Source organism: Perca fluviatilis, chromosome 21, assembly GCF_010015445.1.
Source record: "Perca fluviatilis chromosome 21, GENO_Pfluv_1.0, whole genome shotgun sequence".
NCBI lineage: Eukaryota > Metazoa > Chordata > Actinopteri > Perciformes > Percidae > Perca > Perca fluviatilis.
Window position 1 is genome coordinate 11,424,303 of NC_053132.1, and position 25,580 is coordinate 11,449,882.

The window sequence follows — 25,580 nt, forward strand, 5'->3', positions numbered from 1 at the left end:
ATAGCAAATAATCGCAATTTCCACAGGGCTCAAGGGGACATCTTCAAATTGCTTACTTTAGTTGGGGCAGCAGTGGCTCTGGAAATAGAGCAGGTTGTCAAATTAATAGCTAACAAGACATTGAACCACAACAGCCACAATGGTCAGGCAACACTTTGGATGAGTGTGCTTTACAGTTCAGCCCATTTACCATTTACTATGGTCTGAGCAACACTACAAAACAAACCTGGTTCATCTACAATGATATACCACTGAGAAAAGAAGCACATCTTCACTGTAAAGAAGAATGTGAAGAATTGTTGTCTATCAACTAGCTGTCAACCAAAAGCATTGTTGGAGGGTGAAGGGTGAGTGAGTGGGTGAGTGAGTGAGTGAGTGAGTGAGTGAGTGAGTGAGTGAGTGAGTGAGTGAGGAGTGAGTGAGTGAGTGAGTGAGTGAGTGAGTGAGTGAGTGAGTGAGTGAGTGAGTGAGTGAGTTGTTTAGGTGGGAGTTTTAAAGAGCCTCTAGGTTTTAATAAAGCAGGTAGACTCCAGCACAGTCGAAGAGATTGGCTCTGCATTGCTTTATTAAAAGAACTCAAAGCTTTTCCTACAGCTTTGGCGTGGGATGACATCCCATGGGAGACACACACGGATGCACACGCGCACACACAAACCTCTCTGTTTAATCAAACTCTGTGTGCAGTGATGAGGCAGCCTGATCCCCAAGCACCTATTGGTGCCTTGCAAATTACCACCACAAAGTGCCAGGTAAATATCAGCAGTGGAGCTGCTCTACCAGAGTGAATCTTCTCACCAGGACACACACTGCTGCGCATCTCTCTCACACAGGGAAAAAGGGAAAGTGTAGATAAGAAAGCAAGGTGGACAAATAGGGAGAAAAATGCTGCTGATTGATTTCTTCTTATATGTTATATACTGTACATCTACAGTTCAGACAAGGGGTTGAGCTACTAGCATTACTTCCCTAGCTAGTGTAATCAGTTCTGCTTCTGTAACTGAGGCTGCTGACATCACCACCCACTGAGCAGAGTAGGAGGGCACACGCGACTGTATTTAAATGACAACTTTAAGCGTAGACTACACTTAATAACCCTCAAATGGAACATTACTGTAAGAACATACAAGGGCCCCCTTTTTCACACAAAACTTGCAACAGTAAGTCTAACCAAGGCCTGTTCTGGGGTCCGCAGCGACCTCATTACTGAGGCTTTGCAAACGTTTATTGTGCATATCGGGGCCACATAGAGGAGAGCGACAGCGAAAAATGTAGTTTTCCCCCCATGCAGGTCTCTATTAGACAGTAAAGATTCACCACAAGGTCACATAAGGCATCCACATTAGTATGTGGCTGGTAGAGAGAAGACTGCGGTTCCTCTTCTTCAAAATGACCGTCAGGTGAAAATCCTGTACTTCCAGAATACCAGCGCTCAAGAGCAAAAACCATGTTTTTTTTTTAATCATAGAAAAAGGTGCTGAGATGGTTCCATAAGTGCAAGAGGCATACAACTTTTGCAACTCGGACAGTCCTGTAATGTGAGCAGAGACACTAAAGTCGCAGAGTCTATGACCTCAGATGCTGTGTCCATAATAGTCACATTAGCATAGCAACAATGCAGCACCTCTGTTTATTGATGTACTCACTGAAATCTATGAATGCAGCAACATTACTAAAACAAAGTAAGCGAGTGCAAGAAACACATGCTGTCAGATCAGATGCTCGTACAGCTTTTAAAAGAAACCTCCAGGTTGGCCAAACTTATCTGGAAGCCTGTTGTAAACATCAATCCTAGTTTACAGACTAAACTCCTGGGTCAACTTTGACCTACTGTAGTTGTGCATGCACAGTTTTCCTGTGCAGTTAGTGATCATTACCAACATATTGGGTGCACTTGATTTCAGCTTTACCTCCAAATAAAGTGGTTTGGATAATCTGCCTGAACGTTTAAGCAATTTTGCCATGTTACTACATCAGAGCAGTCATTTTGGTGAGCAAAGTCATCATAACCTATATAAATTATGGGCACAAATAAGATCCAAGATGTTATAAAGTGCAACTATCTGTTAATGAAATGACATTTTTTTTTAGACTTGGGTGTATTTAATAAATCACAAGTTGCTGGTCTTTTCTGGCCTTATTTTACTGAGCACTGTATTCCCTTTGCGCACGCACAGTTTAAGTATGTATACCAACAACGACACCTGTGACCCCTGAATGCCACAACAGAGAATAAATCTTCCGGTGTCATCAGGGGATCTGTTACTACGGAATCTGCTCGCAGGATCACGAGGAACCGCTCTGGCGGTTATTCGCGATTCACAGGGAACCATGAACATTTGTATCCTTTAATTTAAATAAATTCAAAAAGGATTATATCGTGCACCCGAGGAAGATAAAAACAGGTTTGTAGTGCTTCTTTTCACAGGGATATACAAGGATTATTCAGTGAGCGCTCCGATACCGCAAAAAGACTGCATAACGCTTGACCAGAGAAAACATCAATTTGCTTCAACAGTTCACTCCAAGCGTTTCCTTTCACGCTGCCCTTGTCTGACTATTTAAAATGATCTTTGTGTTACCATGAATAAAAACATAAGGGCATGATGTAGCCCTTTTCAAACAGCATGTTGCTTTGGGCAAGTAAAACAATTAATCAATTCAATTCTAGTCACAGCTAGCCTGCGGTGAATCGGTCCCTTCTTCATTCTAACTCTTTTAGGCTGTGGCCAAAAAACACACAGAGGATTGAGGAAGCTTTCATTTTGGCTCTAATTAAAATGGTGACTCAGTCTTGCATAACAAAAAGAAGAAAAAAAAAAAAGAAGTCCAATGCAACAAGCGCAGAGGAACGCAAAGCAGACGTTTAGGATTGTTCTGTTTAGAGTAACTGAAATCAGAGCTACTGTAGGAACACTCGACCACTCACACACAGCAGACCAGACTTTCACACAATCAACACAGAGATAATCCCAAGGTTATGAACGCAGTCTGGAAATACCAACACGTCCAAGGGGTTTACAGTAATGTCTGTTGGGATTTATAAACATGTGTGAAGGCTGGGGGAACACAAGAGGCCAAAATCCTTAATCCATGAGCCACAGAGCAGAGATGGGGATTCCCTTTTCTTAATAAGTCTAGATCTTCTCAGCACCCTGGGAAATTACTCCGCCAGACAGACAGCAGTAAACCGAGCCGGGCTGTCGTCCGCTCAGCAGAGATGGGAAATTTACTGACTGACACTGACACTGATGGGAGGAAGCTAAGGTAGAGAAAGTAGGTTAGAAGAAGAAAATGATGAAGGGCAACCCTTGAGCGAGGACAAACGACCAACATGTGACAAGTGTTAAGACCAGGTGGAAGAAGCAAAGGATGGCAGAGGTCCCGGAGTCCTACTTTAAGCGATATGGTTACCGGGCATGGAAAATATGTCTTTCAAAGTCGGAGGCTGTGGCCCAAAACTCGTTTCAAAATCCAGGGTCTACTTGGCTAAAATACAAGAATTCATTTTTCTTCAGTGAGAGCTCTTTTAATGTAGTACATGTGGAAATGGTTACTACCAGAATTATGTTTCTCAGGGCTGCATATAAGCAAACGTTCAGGTGTTCAGTTGCGTGTGTTTCTTTTATACCTGTACAGATTGGGGGTACGTGCTCACTAGGAAGCTGTGTCACGTTTAGCAAACCACAATGTGAAGAAGAAGCATGATTCTAGCTTCAGAAAGGCACTTTGTAGAGAAAAAGATAAAAGGCAAAAGAATGCGAAACAGACGCAAATGCTACTCAAAGTATAGAAGTGGTTACCGTTCTGGGTGAGCTTGGTGGAGCAAACCAGGGTGGAGATCTGGAAGGAGTCCTTGCTGATGGTACAGTTGCCGAGGTTCTGGGTGCTTTTCCCGGTGGTGGAGTAGCCCTTCTCCTCCAGCTCCAGCTTTGTGGCAGGAAGGTTCAAGTACTGAGAAGAATCCTCCAGCTTCTTTGCTTCTGCCTGGTTTTCCAGGAAAAGACAAGAGAAATCCATATCTGCGGTTTATGTTGTAATGAAGTACTATGTTCTATTACTGTGTTGTTGTTGTTTTTTTCCAGATGTGTTTTCCTTGTCTAAAATATCCCTGAATCAAGTTTTTCTGCTAGTTGAGTAAGAGTAATAACAAAACTCTTTTGCCACAGTCAGAAAAATCTAATTGGGGGAAATTTTTCCCATATTAACTTTTCAATTAAGATAAATGGGCACAGTAACGCATAGGTATCATTATACAAGGGTTTTTAATTGGAAAGTAACCTCATTTCACTGAGGGGGTTGATGCGTACCAACTACAATTCTCCATAGAAGGCAGTAAAGCCATTATTACTGCAGCTACTAATAAGACGGGCCAATTTCTCACCTTGGACTCAGCTCTGTTGTGGTCACATGGACCAGCCCAGCAGGTAGGTAGCCAGTAACAATCATACCAGAACACCACGGACTAACTGTGTTATGAGCTATTTCGCAATTACCTTGTACACGATGAGATCATGCTCGCCGTCCCTCAGAGTCGTCCCATCATACCTCATCAACTTCACGAAAGACAAGGCAAATATCTTCTCTGATTTGTCTTTGGCTGTGGGAGGAAGAAAAGAAACATGTGGAAGACTGAAAACAGCCAGAGGGAAGATGTTGATCATTGTTGTTTACATTTGAGGTAGACTTTGTGTTCATACATACTTTACTTTCCTGTTTTTGTACACAAGGGTACTTTTGCTTTTTGTGTATATTTGCAAACTACAATTTTATGTGAAAAGTGTGCATCTTCAGGAAATGAAAAGACAACATGAGAGCTGTTACAGAGGCAGGCTCTTTTGCAGTAAACCATGATGCAAGGCTGGCTTTACAACAAGTCATTAACAAGCTAGTAGACAAATAAAACCGATAATCCCAAATGTAAATCTCGGCACTACAGGCCCCGAGTCGGCTCCTGAGTTGACACAAGAATTAACTGTTCCCTTCTGATGTCTGTATTAATGCTGTAACTGTATCTGTGCATGGGTTGTTTAATTATTTGTTTCAACTTCATTAAGAGTAATTATACTTGGGTGTGAATGAAGAGCAAGTGGGAGGGGCAATATAAATGGTTAAATTACAAGCTGATATACTGTATGCAGCATCTGAACATTGATTTGATCATAATATAAACGTGATTTGAAAAATCATGTTTTCTGATATCAAAAGAAAGGAATAATTATCTTTCTTAAATAGTTTATTACTGCTATTCAAGCAACAAGGTTTGGATTGACATACCATGTGTGTCCACTTCCTCCTAGCATTTGAATAACGAAATAATAAAAATAATGAGAAAGGATGCTCCTTGCTTGCTTGCTTGCTTGCTTGCTTGCTTGCTTGCTTGCTTGCTTGCGCGCGCGCGCGCGTGTGTGTGTGTGTGTGTGTGTGTGTGTGTGTGTGTGTGTGTGTGTGTGTGTGTGTGTGTGTGTGTTTTTGTGTGTGTGAGTGTGTGTGTGCACATGTTTGCGACTGTCTTTGGGGCTGTTGAGGGGAAGCGCTGCATAAACAAGCACAAGAGTTATGACTGTCCTGTAACCAAGCGTTTGGATAGGGCCACATATATCATCATTGTGGATCAACAAGCTTAAATTTACGTGCAGGGAGACGTGATTCATCAAAGTATTGTGCACATTCTATCTGCATAAATCCCCTCATTGGTTTACTGCCCGCAGCCTCGCCGGTGAATAATTGCCGGGCTTGCTTGAGAGGAACCAGTGGAGGGAAAAAACTGTACGCATGCCACCCAGTTGAGAAAAATGTATAAAGGACTTCCGACAGAGAGCAGAAACTCTGCATTTGGGGGAAAAAGGTCACTTTCAGGACAGAGCTACTTTTTTCAGCCAATCAAAGTCAAGTTTGTGTGGAACTTCTAAGGTGGGCTGTCACTTCAGATTTATGTTGAGTGTACTGTGCCACATTTTAAAGCCTACCCTCTGCCCCACTCACCAGGTAGTGGCATGATGACTGATGAAACAGAAGTGAAAAAATGGCGGGGATCTCTTACAGCCACGGTGGCATCTGTGATAGCAACCATCAGTCTGATGAGCCCTGACAATGTTAGAGTGCTAGTCTGATAATGCACTGTGTAAGAGCTGGCCTCATTTTGAACCAGGGGGCTGAGATACTGAGCACATGTGCTCAAGTAGTGGCCTTGATGAGCAGCTCTGTCACTCTGTGTTTCTACTAAACTAGTGCAGTGCCCGTTGAAAATGTGCCTGTTTGGAACGGGCCGAATGATTGGCCTGTGGTATTGCTGCTTGTAGAATTCCATAGGCAGCGGGCTGTCCGGCCGCAGGCAGCAGGCAGCCCGGCACGTTTGGAAGTCTATCGGTAACGTTAACAGACAGTATGGGAGTCTAATGATGGAAAGCCAAAAAGGAAAAGGGAAGGGTGGCGCTGAGAATGTCAGATTCAAAAAGGAAAATAAGGGATGGTGTTGCTGTGCTGTGTGTTGTTCATCCCCCCCCCCCCCGTGTGTCTGTGCTCTGCAGCTTCCCTCGATGTAAACCAACCAATCAGCGCGCAGCTCATCTAAATATTCATGAGCATACCATATAAGGGAGAAAACCTCTCGTTTCATTCTAGGGCTATTTCACAGAGTTGCATTAAGGCGCATAGAACAGCACCTGGGCCATTTTCAGCCCAACCAATGTTACGTACCCTATCCGGAGACCTTAGGGAACAGTGTGAAATACCCTATATAATCATTCTATCACCCCGTTTGGCAGCATCAGCATGCCCCTCCTGTCCCAGAGTCACTTGAGGTGAGTCAGTTTCTAAAGCAACCATTGCAGCAAGATAACAGCAAGTCACAGAGTTTCAAAGGCATGCCTCGTAACAGCATTAGTCCCCGCAGTAGCAAGGTGCCAAGCATGACAAGAAGGCTCTCCAGGTGGATTATAAGCCAGCACTGAGCTCTGAGACCTGGCCATTTCCTCCAAACCCCCTACATGCGGGTGAGAAGCAAACAGAGCTGAAGGATTTTGGAACTAAAGGATGACAGCAGCTGCAGATTACTTGGTAGGTATACTTTCCCGTGCTGATATCCTCCTAATTCTGCTTTGCCTTCAGTACCATATGAATTGATTGTTTAATATATATACACATGTTATGGCCCCCATTACCCCACCAACAGTCCTTTTCTCTACACCACTCCCGCTGCAGGAGGAATGGCCTCGCCATGTGGCAGGCAGATGGGATGGCAAGGCTGCCAGTGGCAGGCTTCCCTGCCCTCTACACCCCCAAAATTAGAAAGGATGTTAAAAAACAGAAGGACATACAACACTGGTTGCATTCAGCTAGACACTGGTCCCAATAAACAAACAAGTCCCCTCAGGCATTATTCACAGCCCAGCTGTAGTCTCTGACAGGCCACTCCACGATACTGCTGTGTGCAGGGGAAGACTAATACCTCTGATTAATGTGACAAAGGGCGAACTTCAAAGCATTCATCATTGTGCAACACATCTGCTTGGATTGGATATCTTCCATTATTTTTGCTGCGGATAGATTAGCAGCCAATTGTGCAGCTGGTCATCGGCAAAACTGATTATTCACATGCTGACATTTGTACTTACAGTCCTGTGATGAGCGGTGGCGAAAGGTGAACCGCAAGTGGCTCCGGTTGACGTCCTCAATAGGGATAGCAACCTGAGATAAGGGACAGAAACAGACTGTGTGAGACATCTACACCCATGAACTCACACTCACAAAGCAGATGTGTAAGGACACGCTGGGAGCAGAATGAGCCCCACATTCTAGATTTTCATACTGTATAGAAATCAATTGAAACTAATAGCAAGTAGCATGGTGTGCAAAAATGGTTACGTGTGCTGTAAAGTATATGTGATATGAGCTAAAACATGCAAAACCCCTGATACGGTCCTTAAAGTGTCATGGATCAATAACTTTTAATTTCTATACATTTCTGCTACTAACCAATCTAGTATATGGTATAATATTCATCACTGTCTTTCTATGCATCAAAGCTGCAGGGGTGAAAAGCCACCATGCACCACAGTCTTCATTCTATAGAATGCTGGTTATCAAACCTGTGTTGTGATGAATAATGGATTTAAGAACTATATCAAAGGGTGGTATTGCAGTTACTAAAGAAATGACTGGGGATAACCAAGAAGAAATAGTAAGGAGGTAGAAGTAAGGAGATAGAGACAGACCTTTATTGTTTCAAACCAGCGTGGCTGCTTCACTTGGTAGTAGATGACAGACTTGTACTCATTGATCCCTTCGTCTCCAGCTCCAGGGAAGATCACATTCTAGATACAGAGAAAGAAAACGCACGGATCAGAGAATACGACTAGTTATCTGGTTATACTGGCATAGCTGTATGTTCATTCAAAGTGGCAAAATCATGATGGTTGAGCTATGATCACTCTGTCGAAACATTAGCACACGCATGTGTGGATTGACTACCATTTATTTCATAAAATGTAGTCCCTGGGACAGACGGCAGAATGGGCTTTAAAAGTCTGGATGCACTTTATGCGTGTGCACCTGCCTGCCAATCTCATGACAGAATTGTGGAAATATGAAATAAATTAGAAATGAATTATTTAAGACGGAGGGGCAGTGGCTCCCATGCAGTGAGAAGTGGAGGGAAGCCAGCACAGGGAAGCAGACCAGCTGGTGCTGATGGATCCAACCATGTAAATTGGGCTTCCTAGTGGGTCCCCTGAGTTTCTACAACAGGTCAGGGTCCCCTGTGGGGTTTGGCACGAGGGCTATAGTGACAGCGGATGGCACGCATGCCTTGTTTTCTATCAATCTGCGCTCAGCCAGCCTACCCCTTTTCTCCCACTACTCCAGCTGACTCCCTGGCCTGATGCTGCTAAAATACTCCAACACTAATGGCTTCTGACAACCAGCAATTATGAGGAATAACAGGCGCTGTCTCCCCCAAGCTACGCCGAGCAGATCTGGGGGGCAGGTGCTAGCTCGAGCAACTATTCCCCTTCACTAAAAGGCCAGGATTCATGACAGCTCCAGATTTTGGAGAGACAAGGTCTAGCCGCAGGTGAGAGGGGTTTTGTGGGCCTGTGCTAATATGTCAAGGTGATAAGAAGTCACTGCCCAGCTTCTCACTACACAATGTCACAAATCCTTTTTGAGACAGAAATCCAGAGGCAGAAAGAGACCAGAAAGAAAGGACAGAGAAGAACGGAGGAGATAAGAAGGCTGAGAAACATCCAGAAAGAAAACCACATAAAGTAAAAATTGCAAAGTAAACCTATTATAAAACTTGCCTCAGTGTTAGTAATTACAGATAGCTATTTTCAAGTGCCTCATGTATTTTTTATGATCAAAGATTATACTGAAAGAGCTTCAGACATTAAAGTGACAGTGTCTGAATCTCACTTCTTTTATTTGATAGCGCCTCGCTCAAACCAGAGAGCAGCCTTCACGGACGGGAGCAGCTGAAAGCCGTTGCTAACTCCGCCCATACAGCGGACGTATTCACATGATATTTCAGAGGAAAGGACATTTCATCCCTCTAAAAAAAAAAACAAACACATTTCCTAGTTGCCTCTCTCCTCCGTCTCTCCCATGCTTCCTCGGTTGGATGGACTAAGATGCGAGGAAGAGAAGCAAGTGGAGTAACCATGGAGGCAATTTTAGGGACGTGAGATTCAGCCAGTGTCTCTCATCTCAGACACAGAATTTCCTTCCTGCCAATTAAAATCCAGGAAGGAAGAGGAATAATTTGACCAATTAGTGCTGATCCCTGGAGAACCAAACAGATGAGACTGAGCATTTTGTGTAAAGCTGCAAGACGAGATGTTGAAGGGAGCTGCAGCACTCCAAGGACACATGGCCATGACACCCATAGATGTGATCAATGGTACTTGATCGCTGTTGACTTCTGTCACTGACTGCAATCATTACATCCCAAAGGCTCTGACAGCCTTAACATACACAGGTAAATGTCCCATTGACATTGGCCCGGATCATACAAACTGAACTGTGTTTAACCCCCAAGTATTGAAAACTGTGTGTGTGTGTGTGTGTGTGTGTGTGTGTGTGTGTGTGTGTGTGTGTGTGTGTGTGTGTGTGTGTGTGTGTGTGTGTGTGTGTAAAGAATCGTAGCTACTGTAGGAGTGCTCACGTATCATACTGGCACCCACTGAGAGAGCAAATGAAACCTGTTTGCTGTACTGTAGGTGCAACAGGCTATTCATGCACAACATGTCTACTATAATAAACACAGTATAGCTGCTAGTAGATGACTAATAGACATTGTAGTATGCCATGCAAATAAAGTTGTATACAAACGGAGAACAAATATAACAAAACAGAAGAGAAGTGCATTCAAATGCTGCATTTTTCATCTGTTTGTGAGTTGAATCTAAAATATTTGTCCTTGTACTACATTAAAAATGATACCACGATCTAAACACCCAAACATATTCACAATGAGATTACTTGTCTAGCAGTGAGACAACCAATCGTTGTGTGTATTCGGTCAGACAGTGTAACATCTGACAGAAGCCAAGATCATCACTGCTACTTCTGCTACTTCAGAAATGCATTTTTAGTGTAATCACCACTGTTCCTTACACATCCTCTGCCTGCTGAGCCAAATCACAGACAAAGCCTCTGAATCAAAGACTAATGTGTATAATTGAGGCAGCTAAGGGTAATAGCGCTCATCTTCTGATTGGCTGTTTGCAGGAGGCCTCCCCATGACTATGGCTGTGTCATTTTAAATCACTCCATCATCAGTCCTTGTATGTTCCACTCGCTCCCCGAGTACACAGGCATACTGGGTGTGGACATAAATCCATTAATATATGTACAGTAGAATGTAACGGCATTTAATACAATAAACTTACAAGAAAATATCTGGTAAACCAGGGCCAGCCCTAGATTTTAGGGGGCCCTAAGCAGGATTTGGTTTGGGGACTCTCCACATTGTAATATGTTACCACTGCACTTGGCACTAAACCAACTTGTGTATTGTAAATATTAGTTTAAGCACTCATAATGTACAAATAAGCATTTAAAGACGTATGTGAGACTTATTAGCAGCAACATTATCTTTAAATAGACCGGCTCTGTTATGAGCTCAATTGTGGGACATTTCAAGCGCTCTTTGGGGCCCTGTGGTAGCCACGGGGCCCTAAGCAGCCGCTTAGTTCGCTTATGGGTCGGGCCGGCTTGGTGGAAACCTTAACTTATTCACTACAAACTGTGGCCCCAAAAATCCCATAGTCTCAACATCAAAAAATGAACATTCACAGACACGTGAGCAATGAGCACACACTCCCACATGCACCTCCTGCCCCAGTTCCTCCTACATTCTCCTCATGTCCAACTCCTCTAAACCTCTCATATCCCCCGTTAACTGATGGCCTCTGTAGTACAAGAGGAAAAGTCAAGCAGGGGGGAGGGGGGGACAATAATTAAACATCAGAGAAAGGGGTCACTGGCTAGAGACTCTAGATGAAGCAAAGGCTTTGTTAGGACATTAGACACTGATGGGTTGGCACATGATTAAAAATTAGACCGCACACAGAAGCAAAAGTCAATGAGATGTGCTCCAACTTGCAAATTGGCAGCCACCATAATGATTAATGTTCAATTGTTTGTGTCTATCTGGTTTGATTTTCTAGAGAAATGCAACGTGATTAATGGTGTTCAGCTGCAAACCTGGATGCTAGACTTTCCTATGCATGTGTACAACAAGTATGACTGGGAAATTAAAATTATGAACTGCTGACCACCTCCAAAATATATTTTAATGAAGTCTGTGCCAAGGCCTGCACATTTTCATCCAAATAAAAAACGCAAGAATTTGCAAGACAGCTTGCAAACAAATAAATCAACAGGGGAGAAAATGATCCTTTCAACTTCATTAGCAAAGGTAATTATACCAGAAGGGAAATGCTGATTCATAAATTTCAACTTTAAAACTATGCTGCCCATATTGCCTGCCCGCGTGCTTTGGTCTGTAACTGACTCTGACAATGATGTTGATTACTGCAGTGGTTAGACACATTTTAGGCTAGTCAATCAACGACATAGCACAGATATTGCATTCTGTCATTTTTGACGGGTGGCAAAGGCGTACAGTCTGGCCTCTGTATCACACATTTGTTATAGGAGTCCTGGTCAGTTAAGCAGTGTGCTGAGCTGTGTGAGATTAAAGAAAGCCTGGTATATCAGAGTCTGTCTGAGAGACCGATCGGCTATAGCACTTGTGTCCTGAATGCTGAGAATGAGCTGAACCCAGGAAAAATACCAAATAACTAAGTTAACATTCCTCAGCTGTACCTCCAATTTCTTGCCATCTTCGTCATATACAGACATCGTCACCTCGACATTTTTGGGTGTAGTCTTGCTCCCCTTGTCAAAATCCCCCAAAACCAGAGTCACGTAGATATCGTTTCGCACATCACCTTTAGGAAACAAGAATCAAGCAGGTCAGATGGGAGGACATCCTCACTTGTAATGGTGCTCATAGAGCTAAAGGTTCATCTTTTTCAATATAAATAAGTATTACTGCATAACTCATTACATCTGAGGTGGCATAAGTGGATAGTTGGCACCATATACTTCATGGGTGACCTCAGTCCATTAAATAACTAATTTCTTCTTTAAACCTTAATGAAGTATGATATGTCCTTTTCACCCTCACTCACATTTTGTGAAATAGTAGCTCCTAATTCTAAATCACTTTCTGAATGAATGTGTTCAGCCAAACCCTTTTTTTATATATATATATATATATATATAAAAAAAGGAGACTTTCAGAGACTGGCAGCCAAGATAAAGCTTTTAAAGACACTCAACCAGGCATGATGATCTCAGGAAAGCCCATCTTGCGAGCCACAGCTGTTGATCGGTCCACCAGGTGAGGGAAGTCCTTCCTTATCTGATGGATGTCTCCAGGAAGCAGCTTCAGAGTCACCCACAGGCCTGGAGATGAATTCAAGGCAAAGATAGGGAGGGACTGAGATTATGTCAGGAGAAGACTGTGTGAGAGCAAACTTGCCCCTGGAAAATACTAAAAAGAGATTTCTTCATGTGCTTTCCGATGTCAGTTGTCAGAGTGACAACTTACAGCTCTAGGGCAAGACACTAAATAGAAGCTACCCTCAGCGATGTGATTAGGAAAACATACAAAAGAAACAAGTCCTTTTTTGTGTTTTCCTTGTGCAGTAGTGTGTAGGGTGTGCATAACTACAAAATGGATATCTAGTGACATCAAAGAACTATGTTTTTGCAACAACAACAAAAAAAGAATCACAGGAGCACATTGTATTTCCTCTGTGGATCGGTCTAAACGTAATATATTGTTACTTTAATTACAAAAAGTCACACCGACCTTGGCTCAAATAAAAGTGCTACTTCTGAGCACCAATACTAAAAAAATGTTTTTCCATTACAAACAAACATTTGGTACTCTAAATGGGAAAAATTTAAAATAAATATTTTCTACTTAATTGCCAAATTCATGATAATGTCCCCAATGCCCCAGACTTCTTCTTTAAAGGAATACGCCACCGTTTGTTGAAATAGGGCTTATCATGGTCTACCCTAGCTGTAGATAGGTGGGCCAACGCATTTTTTGTCTCAGTGCAAGTAATTAGGTTGTTTTTTTTGTCTTTTGTTGTCTCACTTTTACTCACAACATGCTAACCGGCAACATAGGATTCCATTCACTACGCTAAGCTAACTAGCGGTGGCGCTGCCGGTGTTGCACCGGACCAAAACAATGCATGCACAAAAAATGCGTTGGCCCACCTATCTACAGCTAGGGGAGACCGTGATAAGCCCTATTTCAACAAACGGTGGCGTATCCCTTTAAGCATGAATAAGTGACATTTTATGGTAGAATATTTTAATTGTGCTATGTTATTCACAGACATATATAATTGGTCTTGGAAAGACCTGAGAGTGCAAAGCTTGAGAGGAAAACTCTGGGGCTCTGAATTACTCTCAAACAAAGGGCCTTCAGGGGACTTTCATGGGTCATATTTCCTAACAATTTAACACCAGTAGCCGCCCTGCTTGTCTCCTGGTTGAAATGGAAAGCTTCTTTTCTGCAGACACTGCATGGTGTGCCAGCTTCAGCTCTGTAACCACACTTACTCTTAACATTCTCTCAGGAAAAACAAAGCAGCACAGATGCATACCTCTGAACAAGACTGAAAATGAAAACAAAAAAGAGATCCAATTAAAGCGGTGGTCCTGTAGTGTGCCCCTTTAGGGCCACTAAAGTGAGTGGTGCCTGTGAACCCTGAGGATTTATTGACTTTCACGTTACATGCCCCATATGGTTATGAGTGACACATCTCTCACTAGCCAAGCTGGAAGCCTTTTGATATGCGAGCGTGACCGAAACAGCTGCTCACAGTGCTCCACTGTTCTTCCCAGTGTGGGTTGGAGCAGACCTGACATTTATCCAAGTACATCTTCATAGGGCATGACAATACCATAGAGGCTGTCATGTTGTTTCCCCACCCCCCTCCCAGCACAAATCCCTTAAGATGGCTAATGTTGCTCTTCTAACCACAGATGTCAAATCACTGATAAGATCCAGTCTTAGCAGAAGACTCACCAGCTTAATTAACAACTGGATTACTTACATCCTGTAGTCATGGTGATGAGGGCAACTATTTATAGTATGAGCAGTGATTTATAGTTTGAGCACTTGACAAAGAATTATGTTCTTATTAGCAAGATGAACAGTTTCAACTCCTTGCCAGTAAATTGTGGGTAATGGTACTTTGTATGAACAGAAAATGTAAAATGTAGTATGAAAACAATTGACAGCAGTACAGTAAGATGCTGTTAAGGTTAAATTTAATATTACCCTCTAACCTTAATTACAATCTTACCTTGAAAGGATTTAAAAATATTTAGAAGAGATGAAGGATGAATAAAGAACTTTTTCTTCATAAATAATAGTACTTCACAATAGGTGTGTCACCAAAGAAAAGCCGAAGGAAAGTGCACATTCATAACTACAAACTAGTTTTTTTATTCTATAAACATTTTGGCAGATATTACATTCCTCAGTTTCTCGTAAAAGGCAATATCTGCCAAAACACAGATTTAAGATTTAAAATAGAATTTAAAACAAAAAGATTGCATCAGTGTTATGAGTGTGTGGCTTGTCCCTCCTTAAAGGGGAACGACAGTTTTTTTCCCATGTTTTTGTGTCTAAGTGACTGATGGGAACAACAATCTTTGACATTGGTCCAGTATTAAGCGAAATCGCTGCAGGCGGCAGCAGCGAAACAGGCTACAATGTGAGTTAATAGGGCAATTGTCCAGCTGACAGGCTCAGATTAATATTCTAAGTGTCTGACAACATTATGGAAAGGATTTCTAAGGAGGTCGACATTTCTGTTAAAGAGTAAAAAAAAAACATCGCGGTGGTTCGTCTTTCCACTTTTCTAACCATCACAACTCTAGATTTGGTTTAAGTAAATACATAGTTTACAGATTTACATACACATATACACGCTAAAAGTATTGCTTTTTTAAATGGAGTCTGGTGGGATTAGCACTAGCGACATCAGAGCTGTTTCTGGTCACTTAGACACAAAAACATGGGAAAATAGTCCCAAGTTGAAAAAAACGGTAGTTAGCCTTTAATGTAAAGCAACTCTACAAGAATCCAACATCAAGCCAAGTTGCCTTTAACTAAGCACTACTGGATATTTGGTGACCTAGTTGACTTAATAAACATTACAGCAGAAAATGTTCCGATCCAGGCTGGATTTCCATTAGGGCCTGACTTAGTATACCTATTTCATAACATGAATAAGACACACATTTTATTATTTATTGTCTGATAGTGTGGTGAGTTTCCGCCTTGGCCCTGGTTCTTGTGGCTGATCCGTGTACTGTACCTTGGCCCTTGTGATTGACCTCTTTGGCGGTGATAACTTTGTTGATGACTGTCTGGAGGAAGTCGTTCTCCCCTGCCACCCTGGGTGAAAAACGGGAGATGTTCAGCTGCTTGTGGCGAATCATGGCGTCATCCAACGCTAGCCTGCAGTATGCACACGACAGGCAAACACCACAGAGAAGAAAAGATGGCGGAAAAAGAGGAGGAGCGGGGCAGAGGAGCCACAAAGTGATGGTTGTGAGGAGGGGAGTGGGGTGAAAAGAGAGACGGAGAGACAGAAAGAGACACACCGAAAAGTGATGCGAATACCGTGACACAAAGCCGCTTGTTAGCAGTTAACAGTGAGGCAGGATGGGTGATGAAAAGAAACACACAGAGAAATCATCGTTTAGGAAATGATACCCAGTCAGCATTTATAGCGCCACTGGAGCAATGGGAAGCTTGACCTGCCCACAGCCTTTAAATATTTTTAAAGCGGGAAACTTTATAACTTAAGCTGTAAACTCCATACCCATTCCAAAACTAACATTCACACTCTGCTTTAGGTAGAAAGCAAACGTAAAATATAATATCATGTTTTGTTCTCCGTGGTGCTTCAGGTGTAGAAAGTACCAAACTGATTGAGACGAGTGACGTACAGAGCATAAGAAAGTAGCATATGTGATCTGAGAAGCACCACATGTGTGGCAGCTGTGAGAGAAATGTGTGCAGTGGGCGGGGATGCCATCTGCCGTATAGAGGACTCTAAACAAGAAGAAGAAGTAGAGCATGGAGGAGAAGACAGTGGTGATGTCAGCATGGAGGAAGCAGTAAAGGATCTCTGTCACTCAGGGCTGTCTTCAGTGCCTCCAACCTTGAATCCAAAACCAATCCAAGCAAGGAAGTAGAATAAGGGACAGTAGAAGTGTGTACATTCAAGGGACAAAACATTGTAGGACAACAGGAACAAGACAGGTTCTCCCTTAAATTTGCGATGATAAACTTTTTGAATGTATTTGGATCTAAATTGTACAGAAGAGTTGGACACAGGGAGATGTTGAAAAGGTATTCAGAACATGGTGGAAAGAGGAATCTGATTTTATGATCATTATCGTCTAGTTACTTTGACTTTAGATTAATGGATTCAAAAAATTTAAGAAAATAAGGAAAACAATGTCTATTAGATATTTCCAAGGTGACGTCTTCAAAATGCTAGATTTGTCTAACTTGCAGCAATGATATTAATTTTTTTTAAAGTCGCATTTGAGAAGCTACAATCAGAGAATGTTTGGCATTAAATGGCTTAAATGATTAGTCAATTTCTGTCAATCAATTAATCAATAATGTTTTGCTACAAATGCATTATCTAAATGCAAGTTGGTTTGATTCCAGACAACATGCCAGAGATGAGCTCAGTCTCAGACTGTGGCGGAGTGTCTGGGACAAACAAGAACAAACAAACTATTTCAGCAAGATTTAGATCTATCTAGACCATTTCTGAAAGCTATTTCCATTTCTGTTTGGATGCCAGGAGTCTATCCAAATCACATAACTACGTTAAACCACCCCTAAATGGCTCCTTCACTTCCTGCCTCTGTTGGCCTTGAAAACACATGCAGTAATAAGTTGTGGAACTGCTATTTCAAAACCTTCATCAGTTAAAATTTAGCGGCAAATATTCACACTTGGACATAAATAACGCCTTGTAGACCCTGTTCTTCTCTTTGCACTGGAAGTCTCCAATTTCCATGATTTATGCTCACAGATAAAACCGTTAAGTGAGGTGATCTGCCAGCTAAACTGCCTGAATCTGAAGCCTATCCAATTATGCAGAAAATCACGTTAGGAAAAAGGTTACTCTGGCTCTGTACGCAGTCCTACGAGAATGGCGGCAGTTAATGAGATTGCCTTAATTGAGTCAGCAGGGAATAAGGCAGCGCTACTGTCTTAAAACCCCCGCTAATCAGCTGTCAAGAATTCAAGACTTTAAAAAAATAAAATATAAACGCTGCGTACCAGATATCCTGTACATACTCAAAATAATGGAAAAAGGTGTAAGAGCAGAACTACATCAGCTTCGCTATTTTATGCAACATTATACCAATCTTAAAGGAACTCCATGCTCCCTTATGTGTGAATATGATTTATTTTGTGCCGCTGAACAATCCACTTACGGCTGAAATGGAATAAAGTGCTGCTTGTCCTCATCGTCCATTTTGCCCGTTATGATGTCGGTGACATCCATTACTGTAGAAAAACAAGGAGAGAGGGTTAAAACATTCTCAAGGCCTGCAGAATATAGCATGGCTGTGAAAGAGCTACAGATAACTGCATGGCAAGGACACATCAGGCAGGGAAAGCAGCCAATGTTTGCTCTTCTTCAATGAGCAATAATTAAGACAGATGTAGAGCTACGATGGAAAAAGGTTGTGCCTATTTCAGGTAAAGTTAACCCTGATTTCTGCTACCTGCATAGTGGTCGCAAATGCAGATAAAAGGACTGTGAAATCTCTGATGTGACTTTAAAAAACACATTTAATGGTAAAAAGTGATGATGGAAATAACTTAATCCACACAGAGTATATTCTTCTGGATGACCTCCAGTGGTTTAACCTCTCACTTTGCTGCAGTGATGGACCCTGTGACATCACTGTTACATGTGCTGTAGTTACACTTCTGACCACACCAAACCACTGCTGGGTGTGGTTAGCTAGACCGGGCTTGAAACTTTCAGCCAAAGAGGGCAGCAAAACACTTTGTTTCAGTCTGGTGTAAAGTTTCTTTTTAAATGTGTTTACAGTAGTTACAGCTGCGTACAGACGTAAGCCTTGAGGTCTAAATAAGCTATAAGAGCAATGCTGTAATTGCAATTTATACTAAATGGGGTGATGTACAGTAACACCGCTAGAATTATGTATCCGGGGATTCCAAACACATAATGCATAAACACGTTTGCTATTTGCCGAGCTTGCAAATTTACAGGTTTAATTTGACCACAGATGAACTTTGACCAGTGAGCCGGACACCGAAACAAGAAACACATTCTTGAATTGGCTCCAACTGAAGTGAATGAGAGTAGGAGTAAGTATACACAGTGTGGCTAGTGTGACAGCCCCTTTACTCCATCACCCTACATGTCTAATGTCTACCATATAAAGCCTGTTATAACTGTGTCTTAAGAAAAGAGCAAATCTCAAAAATCAGGCTCTCCATCATGCTGTGTACTGCAGCAATGATGATAATGTCTAAAGATGAGCCGTCATAAATCAAGCTGTCATTTACCTTCTCTTCAAGTGGCACTGGGAAAAAGACACTGAAAGACGGGTATAATTTCCTCTGTTGGAGAACTGTGGGCAAAACGCCAATCTAATTAGTTTACAATACGCCTGGCAGCTTGCCAACAGGAGATAAATCACACTAATTTTTCTTTCCACTTTAACTGAATATCTATGAATTTTAGCCAAAAGCATTTACTCATCTGGGGAAAGACTTTGATACAATACTTACTGTAAAGTGTAAGGCAAAACAAGAGATCTGTTCTCTCTCATCTGATCTCATGCACATGAGGACATTCAAGCATAACCAGGGCTACGAAGTTCTGAGATAATGTCAGTGTGTATAAAACGTAACCTCTGACTTCACAACGTGTGCCTTGCACCTCTTTTTGGACCAACAGGGTATCACTGAGTCTCGGTGTAGTCTGCTTTACCTGCCACTCCAAAGGGTCTTCTCAGTCCTGACGTCAGCTTCTTGGTGTTGTTGTCTCGTAGCTCCATGCGTCCCACTCTGACAATCTGACACACAAAACTGATCTTCTCTCTCTTCAGATCTTCACTGCCTAAGTCCTAAGGACGGAAAAAAAGAAAAGTTATGAAAAAACTGCTGGTGCTGTTGGCTTAAAGTCGATAACAATGACTTGTACTTTAGTTAGACATATTAAAAAAACGACTACAATCAGGTTGTATATTAATCCCCTGGAAACTGCATTTGGATTTAAAGTACCATCTGGAAACCATCTTTTTTTTTCAGGCCACAGCAATACTAGGGTGCACAACAACAAATGATCGATGAATTAGTTGAAGACGAGTTTGTGTTAAGGACAAACTTTTCACCACAAATTGCTTCAGCATCATCTGTGATTGTGTCCACAGATTCATTTCCTGTGGGCAATATCTTCCAAAACTAGCAAAGTGCTCCCAGTGGGTGCACGCTGACCCTTCTGCCCTTGGGCTTCCATTAGATAGAGGTGACTGCCTTGGTAAATGCGTACAGCGAGCCAAGCGCTTTCTGAGAGAGCTTAACAAATAAAGGCTCTGCAAACAGGCTCCCACATGCCTCATAACATGGCTGAACAAACAGTGGGCTACCACAGGCGAGTGTGCACACGCAGAAACACACAGGGACACACATACAAGCAAACACTCACTGTGAAGACGGCCCGCAGATTGTGAAGCTGGTCAATGTCTTTCACCAGACCCGAACTTGACCATTTCACCAGGTAGTTTTCACTGTAAGAGAGATGACAGAATATATATCATTGTAATCTGTCTCAGCAATTTCTCATTTTATTGTGTGTGTGTGTGTGTGTGTGTGTGTGTGTGTGTGTGTGTGTGTGTGTGTGTGTGTGTGTGTGTGTGTGTGTGTGTGTGTGTGTGTGTGTGTGTGTGTGTGTGTGGTCTCCATCATCAAAAGCAATCTTAGATGGTCCGAAAAGGGCATTAGTTGCAGTCTTGAGGCACATCTACTGTAAACTCATCACAACTCAATTTAAAAATACAAAACGTATTTGACCGGGAGTTGTTACAATTGGCATGAAAAGAATCGTGACTGCGTTAGCTACTGTCAAAAACAGAACGTGGGTGTACAGATCAGACTACGTCTCGAGGCACAAATTCATCATCTTTACAATTTCTCACTAGCAACAGACAGAAACTTGGAATTATTATTATTATTATTATTATTATTATTGAAATTGTTAAGAGGATAAACCCTTGAGATGAAGCATCTCGTTTTCGAGGGGGTCATTGCAACAATAGTAAAAGTAAAAAGGTACAACTGAAATAGCACAAGAAGCCAAAAGTGATAACCATGTTTAATCAGAACTGTGTTTGTGAATCTGAAGGAGTAAAGCAAACAAGGAAAAGAGGAAAAAGAGAGAGTGTTAAGTGAATATGCACCCATGGGTTTACCTGATGAACTTGGAATCCACTGGGTCATAGAGTGACATGAGCACCTCTGCATCCTCACCGATCTTACACACCACATTCTTTAGAGTCACGAAGAGGGCAAACGACGGTGTGGAGGCAAACTTTGCTTGCCTGGTCAGATCAATATTCTGCTTCTGAGACTGTTGGAGGGAAATAGAGATGCTGCATTCAATATCGGGCATTCTTCCATAGCTTTTTGTGACACGCAGGTACTCCTCGGGCCTGTGTGGAGTTTAAACAATGAGCCCAGGGGAAGATCCAATAACGCGATACTGAGAGTAGGTGTGGTTTGCAATTGCACACCAGGTTATAAAATGTAAGCCACTGCCTCTGTGTCCTTCTGAAAATTTCACGTTAATGAGCAATAATCAATGACTATATATCCAACAGAATTCATATAATTCATATAATATACAGTATAATGAATTCTGGAATAAAAAGTCTTAACTTTAGCTTGATCTCCAGAACTGCATCTGCAGTAAAAGGTGGACTGATTGTGCGATTCCTTGGACGCCCTTCAAAAATATGCTGGAGCCACATTATTAATATTTATCACGTTGACCTGGACACTTTCTTATTGCCCATGCATATGCAATAAAGACCTCTGGATGAGAAGGTCACATAAGATGAGACCACATAACTGCAGGGCACTTAGCATCTGACAGTCCTAGATACTGCCAACTGACATTCAGGTGAGGGATGCCACTGATAGGCCAAGTAAAATACACAGGGAACCTGGCTGAGTTCCTTTGTGTACCAGCAGTGGCTCCATTTCCCCCACTTCTATAATGAAGTTGTGCAAATGCCAAAACTCCATTTTAGATTGGAATACAGGGGTTCTGTGTATTTCTCTGCATTTGTCTTGCCTTCAAACACAAGTTGTTTGATATTGTTGTAGACCAAATCACTACCACGTCACAAAAAAATGACAAAAATCACTTCCGGGTAGACAAATGATTACAAATGACAAATGAGAACTGCACGAGATATTTATTTCTGTTGTCATTTTCAGCCATTACTCTAACTTTTTTAAGACATATAGTTAAACATGGAGGTCCGACCTATCTGAGGTTTCTGCTGTGCTAATTTTCTGTACTCCGTTGCTTTGCTAGCGCCTTTGATAAACCAAATCTAGCGTTACGAACAGCAACATCTCACCGCCAGTCGGACTGACAGCTAGTTTGGGTGCTGTTCCATTTCTTTAGTCTGTGACCCAACAGTGAAAGTTGTTGACCCGTTAAAAGGGTCAAACATGCATTTTAGATGAATGAGATGAGAGTATGGTCCAGTTGTTTCTCATCCCTGTTTGCTCAACTTATGTACGGGACACAGGGATTTTCTACCCATAAGTTATTGTAAACAGACATTGTGATTGGGTCTATAGCCAACAAAGTGCTGCTTGTTAGTTTTGCAGGTATTTAGCCATTAACCAAAGTACAGGAGAAATAAAAATGTTGATATGATGATGGTTCTAGATGAAATGTTAAGGGATCACCAAACTCAGTAAAATGTATCCTCTAGGGACCTTGAATATCTGTAACTAATTTATCATTCAACAGTTGAGATATTTCAGTCTGGACCAACGAACCTACACTGACATTCCTAGAACCACACCGCCAAAAAAGCTAAAAATTTTTTAATATTTTTGAAAAAAAAAAAAAAAAAAAAAATTCCCCCGAAAAAAGGCCCCCCAACAAAAAAAAAACAGGGGGTCTCACACATTTTTGTGACCCCCAAAAAGGAGGATAATTTTTTTTTTTTTTTTTGCTTTTCCCTAACCCTTTTTTTTTTTTTCTCTGTCTTTGCTCCAGAAAGAACAAGATCAAGGTGTGACCACATTCAAATCATAATGTGTACAATGTCCATTGACACTGTGCACTATTGTGCTTTTCCTTATCTTTGATATGCTATCTGAATAAAGACCAGAGTCTAGTTGCAGGTGGAAAAATGGTTTCCAAGAGGCACGTCCAGAGCCTGTCTATCTTTACCTTCTCCTCTTGAATCCTGTCTTCAATTTGTTTGGAGGCAGCCTCGTGTGCTCTGAACAGACTGACAGTGCTGGTGATCTCTGGGTCCAGTATGTTTCCATCTTTGTCTCTGACCACCAGATCGAGATCCAAGTACCTTGCATAAAAATGCCAGAGGGTTAACGAGTGCCAGAACATGAAAAACATACAATAGAATACCGTAAAAGATGAGGTAAATACTGAGAATGTGTGGTTGCTTTTATGAAAAAGAAAACAGCGAACAATAACTGCACGCTGCCACTCCCTTTGCCTCATTTTCTCCTCATATAACATTCCCTCAGTTTCGCTGTTTTTTTTTGTTTTTCTTTTCAAAGCTCCCCTACTTTGTTCAACTCTTTCTTCTATGGAGGGAGTCAGCACAGACAACAGCATGTTGCCAGCATGCAGTCAATGTATTTCATCAACTCATCACTCCCTGCTTCTGCAGAGGCAAAAGCCATTTCTCCAACCTGGCCAAAGGTTTAAAGTTTCATCACAGGAGGAGAATGGAGCTTCACAATTTTAATTTTCAACCGATTTTCTAGGCCTACTGCAAGAGCTGTCATTTCATGATGGAATACAGTACGGTTTGCTGAAGCTAAATCCCTCCAGTTGGTGCTCAAGGTAAATGATGACCTGTCATTTTCTATTGACTGACACTGCTGACCTGTTGCAACAAGAGTCATTCTTCCAGATAGATATGACGATAAAGGGATATAAGCTGTGGGGGAGGGAAGGACAAGGCTAAAAGCCTTTAAAGACTGGATGCTCACTTGTTGCCGTAGTCTATCTTGGAGGTGACTCTCTGTTTGAGCTCGGCGAGCTCGTCCTGCGGGAGGGTGCCGGACAGAATCTGGGAACGCCATTCGATGAGGTCGTAGATCATGTCCCGGACAGAGTTGAACATCTCACGTTTGTCCCCCTGACAGTAGAAACAGACGGATGACCATGTGTACAGCTTAGACACAGGAGGACATTTAAAACATCCAAGTGCTCTTATGTCTGAACTGTTGACTGGCGAGAGGACTTGTTCATGCTGGCAGGTCAGACTTTGCATTAGCAGCAGGTACAGGACAGTGTAGGTGAACAAAGCTCTTAATTATTAAGACCAGGTGGAATTATATTATTATGTAATTATGCCTAAGGGTCTGGCCAGTACAAACATTGTAAGGTCAATACTTACATTACTATAACAATATGTGTCAAAACAATTACACACTAATATTATACACTTTAAGTATTGTGTTAAGATATGCACAAATAAAACACTTTGTAATCAAAGATAACAAAATCTAATTAATAATTCGGTCATTATGAATAGTAACTATAAATAAAACGTAAAAACAACAAAATATATTAAACTCAAATTAAGAAAAACAAAAAGTCAATGCACAATATATACACATATATATATATATATATATATATATATATATATATAACATTAACATATACCTTCATTTAAACTTGACATATAATAATACGTTTATTTGCTATAGCACCTTTTACACGACAAAGTGCTTCACATGATAAAACATTGTTAAAATACAGTAAGACCCAAACAGTAAATCTGCAATGCAAAAAATAAATGAAATACCAGTGCAAATAAAAGATTAAAAAAAAAAACTTAAAAACCCAAAGTTACAAACATGAGGCAAACATATATGGCAACACATAACACATAAGCCAATACTGATATATCTACAATAAGCCCATATACTGTATAATAAGCTCTACCACCTCAAACCCTAGTGTTTCTTTGCCCTCTAACATCCATACATTGCCTTATCATATCTGACATGAGTGGTTGTGTAGGTGTGTGTGTGTGTGTGTGTGTGTGTGTGTGTGTGTGTGTGTGTGTGTGTGTGTGTGTGTGTGTGTGTGTGTGTGTGTGTGTGTGTATGTATTTCACCTTAGGGCTTGACAGGTTTGCTTACCACATATAAGTCCCTCCATATTGTAGCCCACTCCCGCAGTGTGGTGGTAACCTCCTGAACCAGGGGCAGCTCAGTGGGAATCACCGTCTCCTTTTGCCTGCGGGGACAGTAAGAAAATAAGTAAGACATCACCGTAAAAATGCGTTTACTGTGTCCTTTCTGTCCTTTACTCTCCACACGGAGACACTGTCAGTATTAAACATGTTGCCTGTTATCCAAGTACATTCAGATTTATTTCACAGTATGGCCGCAACTAACGATTATTTTCATAGTCGATTCATCTGTTGATTATTTTCTCGATTATTCAATTGGTTGTTTGGTCTATAAAATGTCAGAAAATGGTGAAAAATGTGGATCAGTGTTTCCCAAAAGCCCAAGAGGACATCCTCAAATGTCTTGTTTTGTCCACAACTCAAAGATATTCAGTTTGCTGTCACAAAGGAGAGAATGAACTAGAAAATATTCACATTTAAGAAGCTGGAATCAAAGAATTTTTAAAATTACATAAAACAGACTAATCGATTATCAAAATAGT

The 25,580-nt window shown here is 41.6% G+C and overlaps 1 protein-coding gene across 7 annotated transcripts in view; it reads right to left on the reverse strand.

The window, feature by feature from the left end:
• Window positions 1-25,580, reverse strand: part of dock1 (dedicator of cytokinesis 1) — a 190,657-nt gene that overhangs the window by 141,424 nt on the left and 23,653 nt on the right. For 4 of the 7 annotated variants that reach the window (XM_039787797.1, XM_039787795.1, XM_039787796.1 and 1 more), the window contains exons 5-18: window positions 25,046-25,142; window positions 23,882-24,030; window positions 23,091-23,226; window positions 21,085-21,242; window positions 20,322-20,403; window positions 19,605-19,740; window positions 18,070-18,142; window positions 15,918-16,060; window positions 12,847-12,972; window positions 12,328-12,452; window positions 8,214-8,312; window positions 7,614-7,686; window positions 4,494-4,597; window positions 3,801-3,984 (exon numbers count right to left, since the gene is read on the reverse strand). In XM_039787797.1, the coding sequence (XP_039643731.1) occupies window positions 3,801-3,984; window positions 4,494-4,597; window positions 7,614-7,686; window positions 8,214-8,312; window positions 12,328-12,452; window positions 12,847-12,972; window positions 15,918-16,060; window positions 18,070-18,142; window positions 19,605-19,740; window positions 20,322-20,403; window positions 21,085-21,242; window positions 23,091-23,226; window positions 23,882-24,030; window positions 25,046-25,142 (1,685 nt within the window). The remainder of the gene's footprint in view (window positions 1-3,800; window positions 3,985-4,493; window positions 4,598-7,613; window positions 7,687-8,213; window positions 8,313-12,327; window positions 12,453-12,846; window positions 12,973-15,917; window positions 16,061-18,069; window positions 18,143-19,604; window positions 19,741-20,321; window positions 20,404-21,084; window positions 21,243-23,090; window positions 23,227-23,881; window positions 24,031-25,045; window positions 25,143-25,580) is intronic. The other 3 variants (XM_039787801.1, XM_039787800.1, XM_039787798.1) reach the window with 1 other exon arrangement.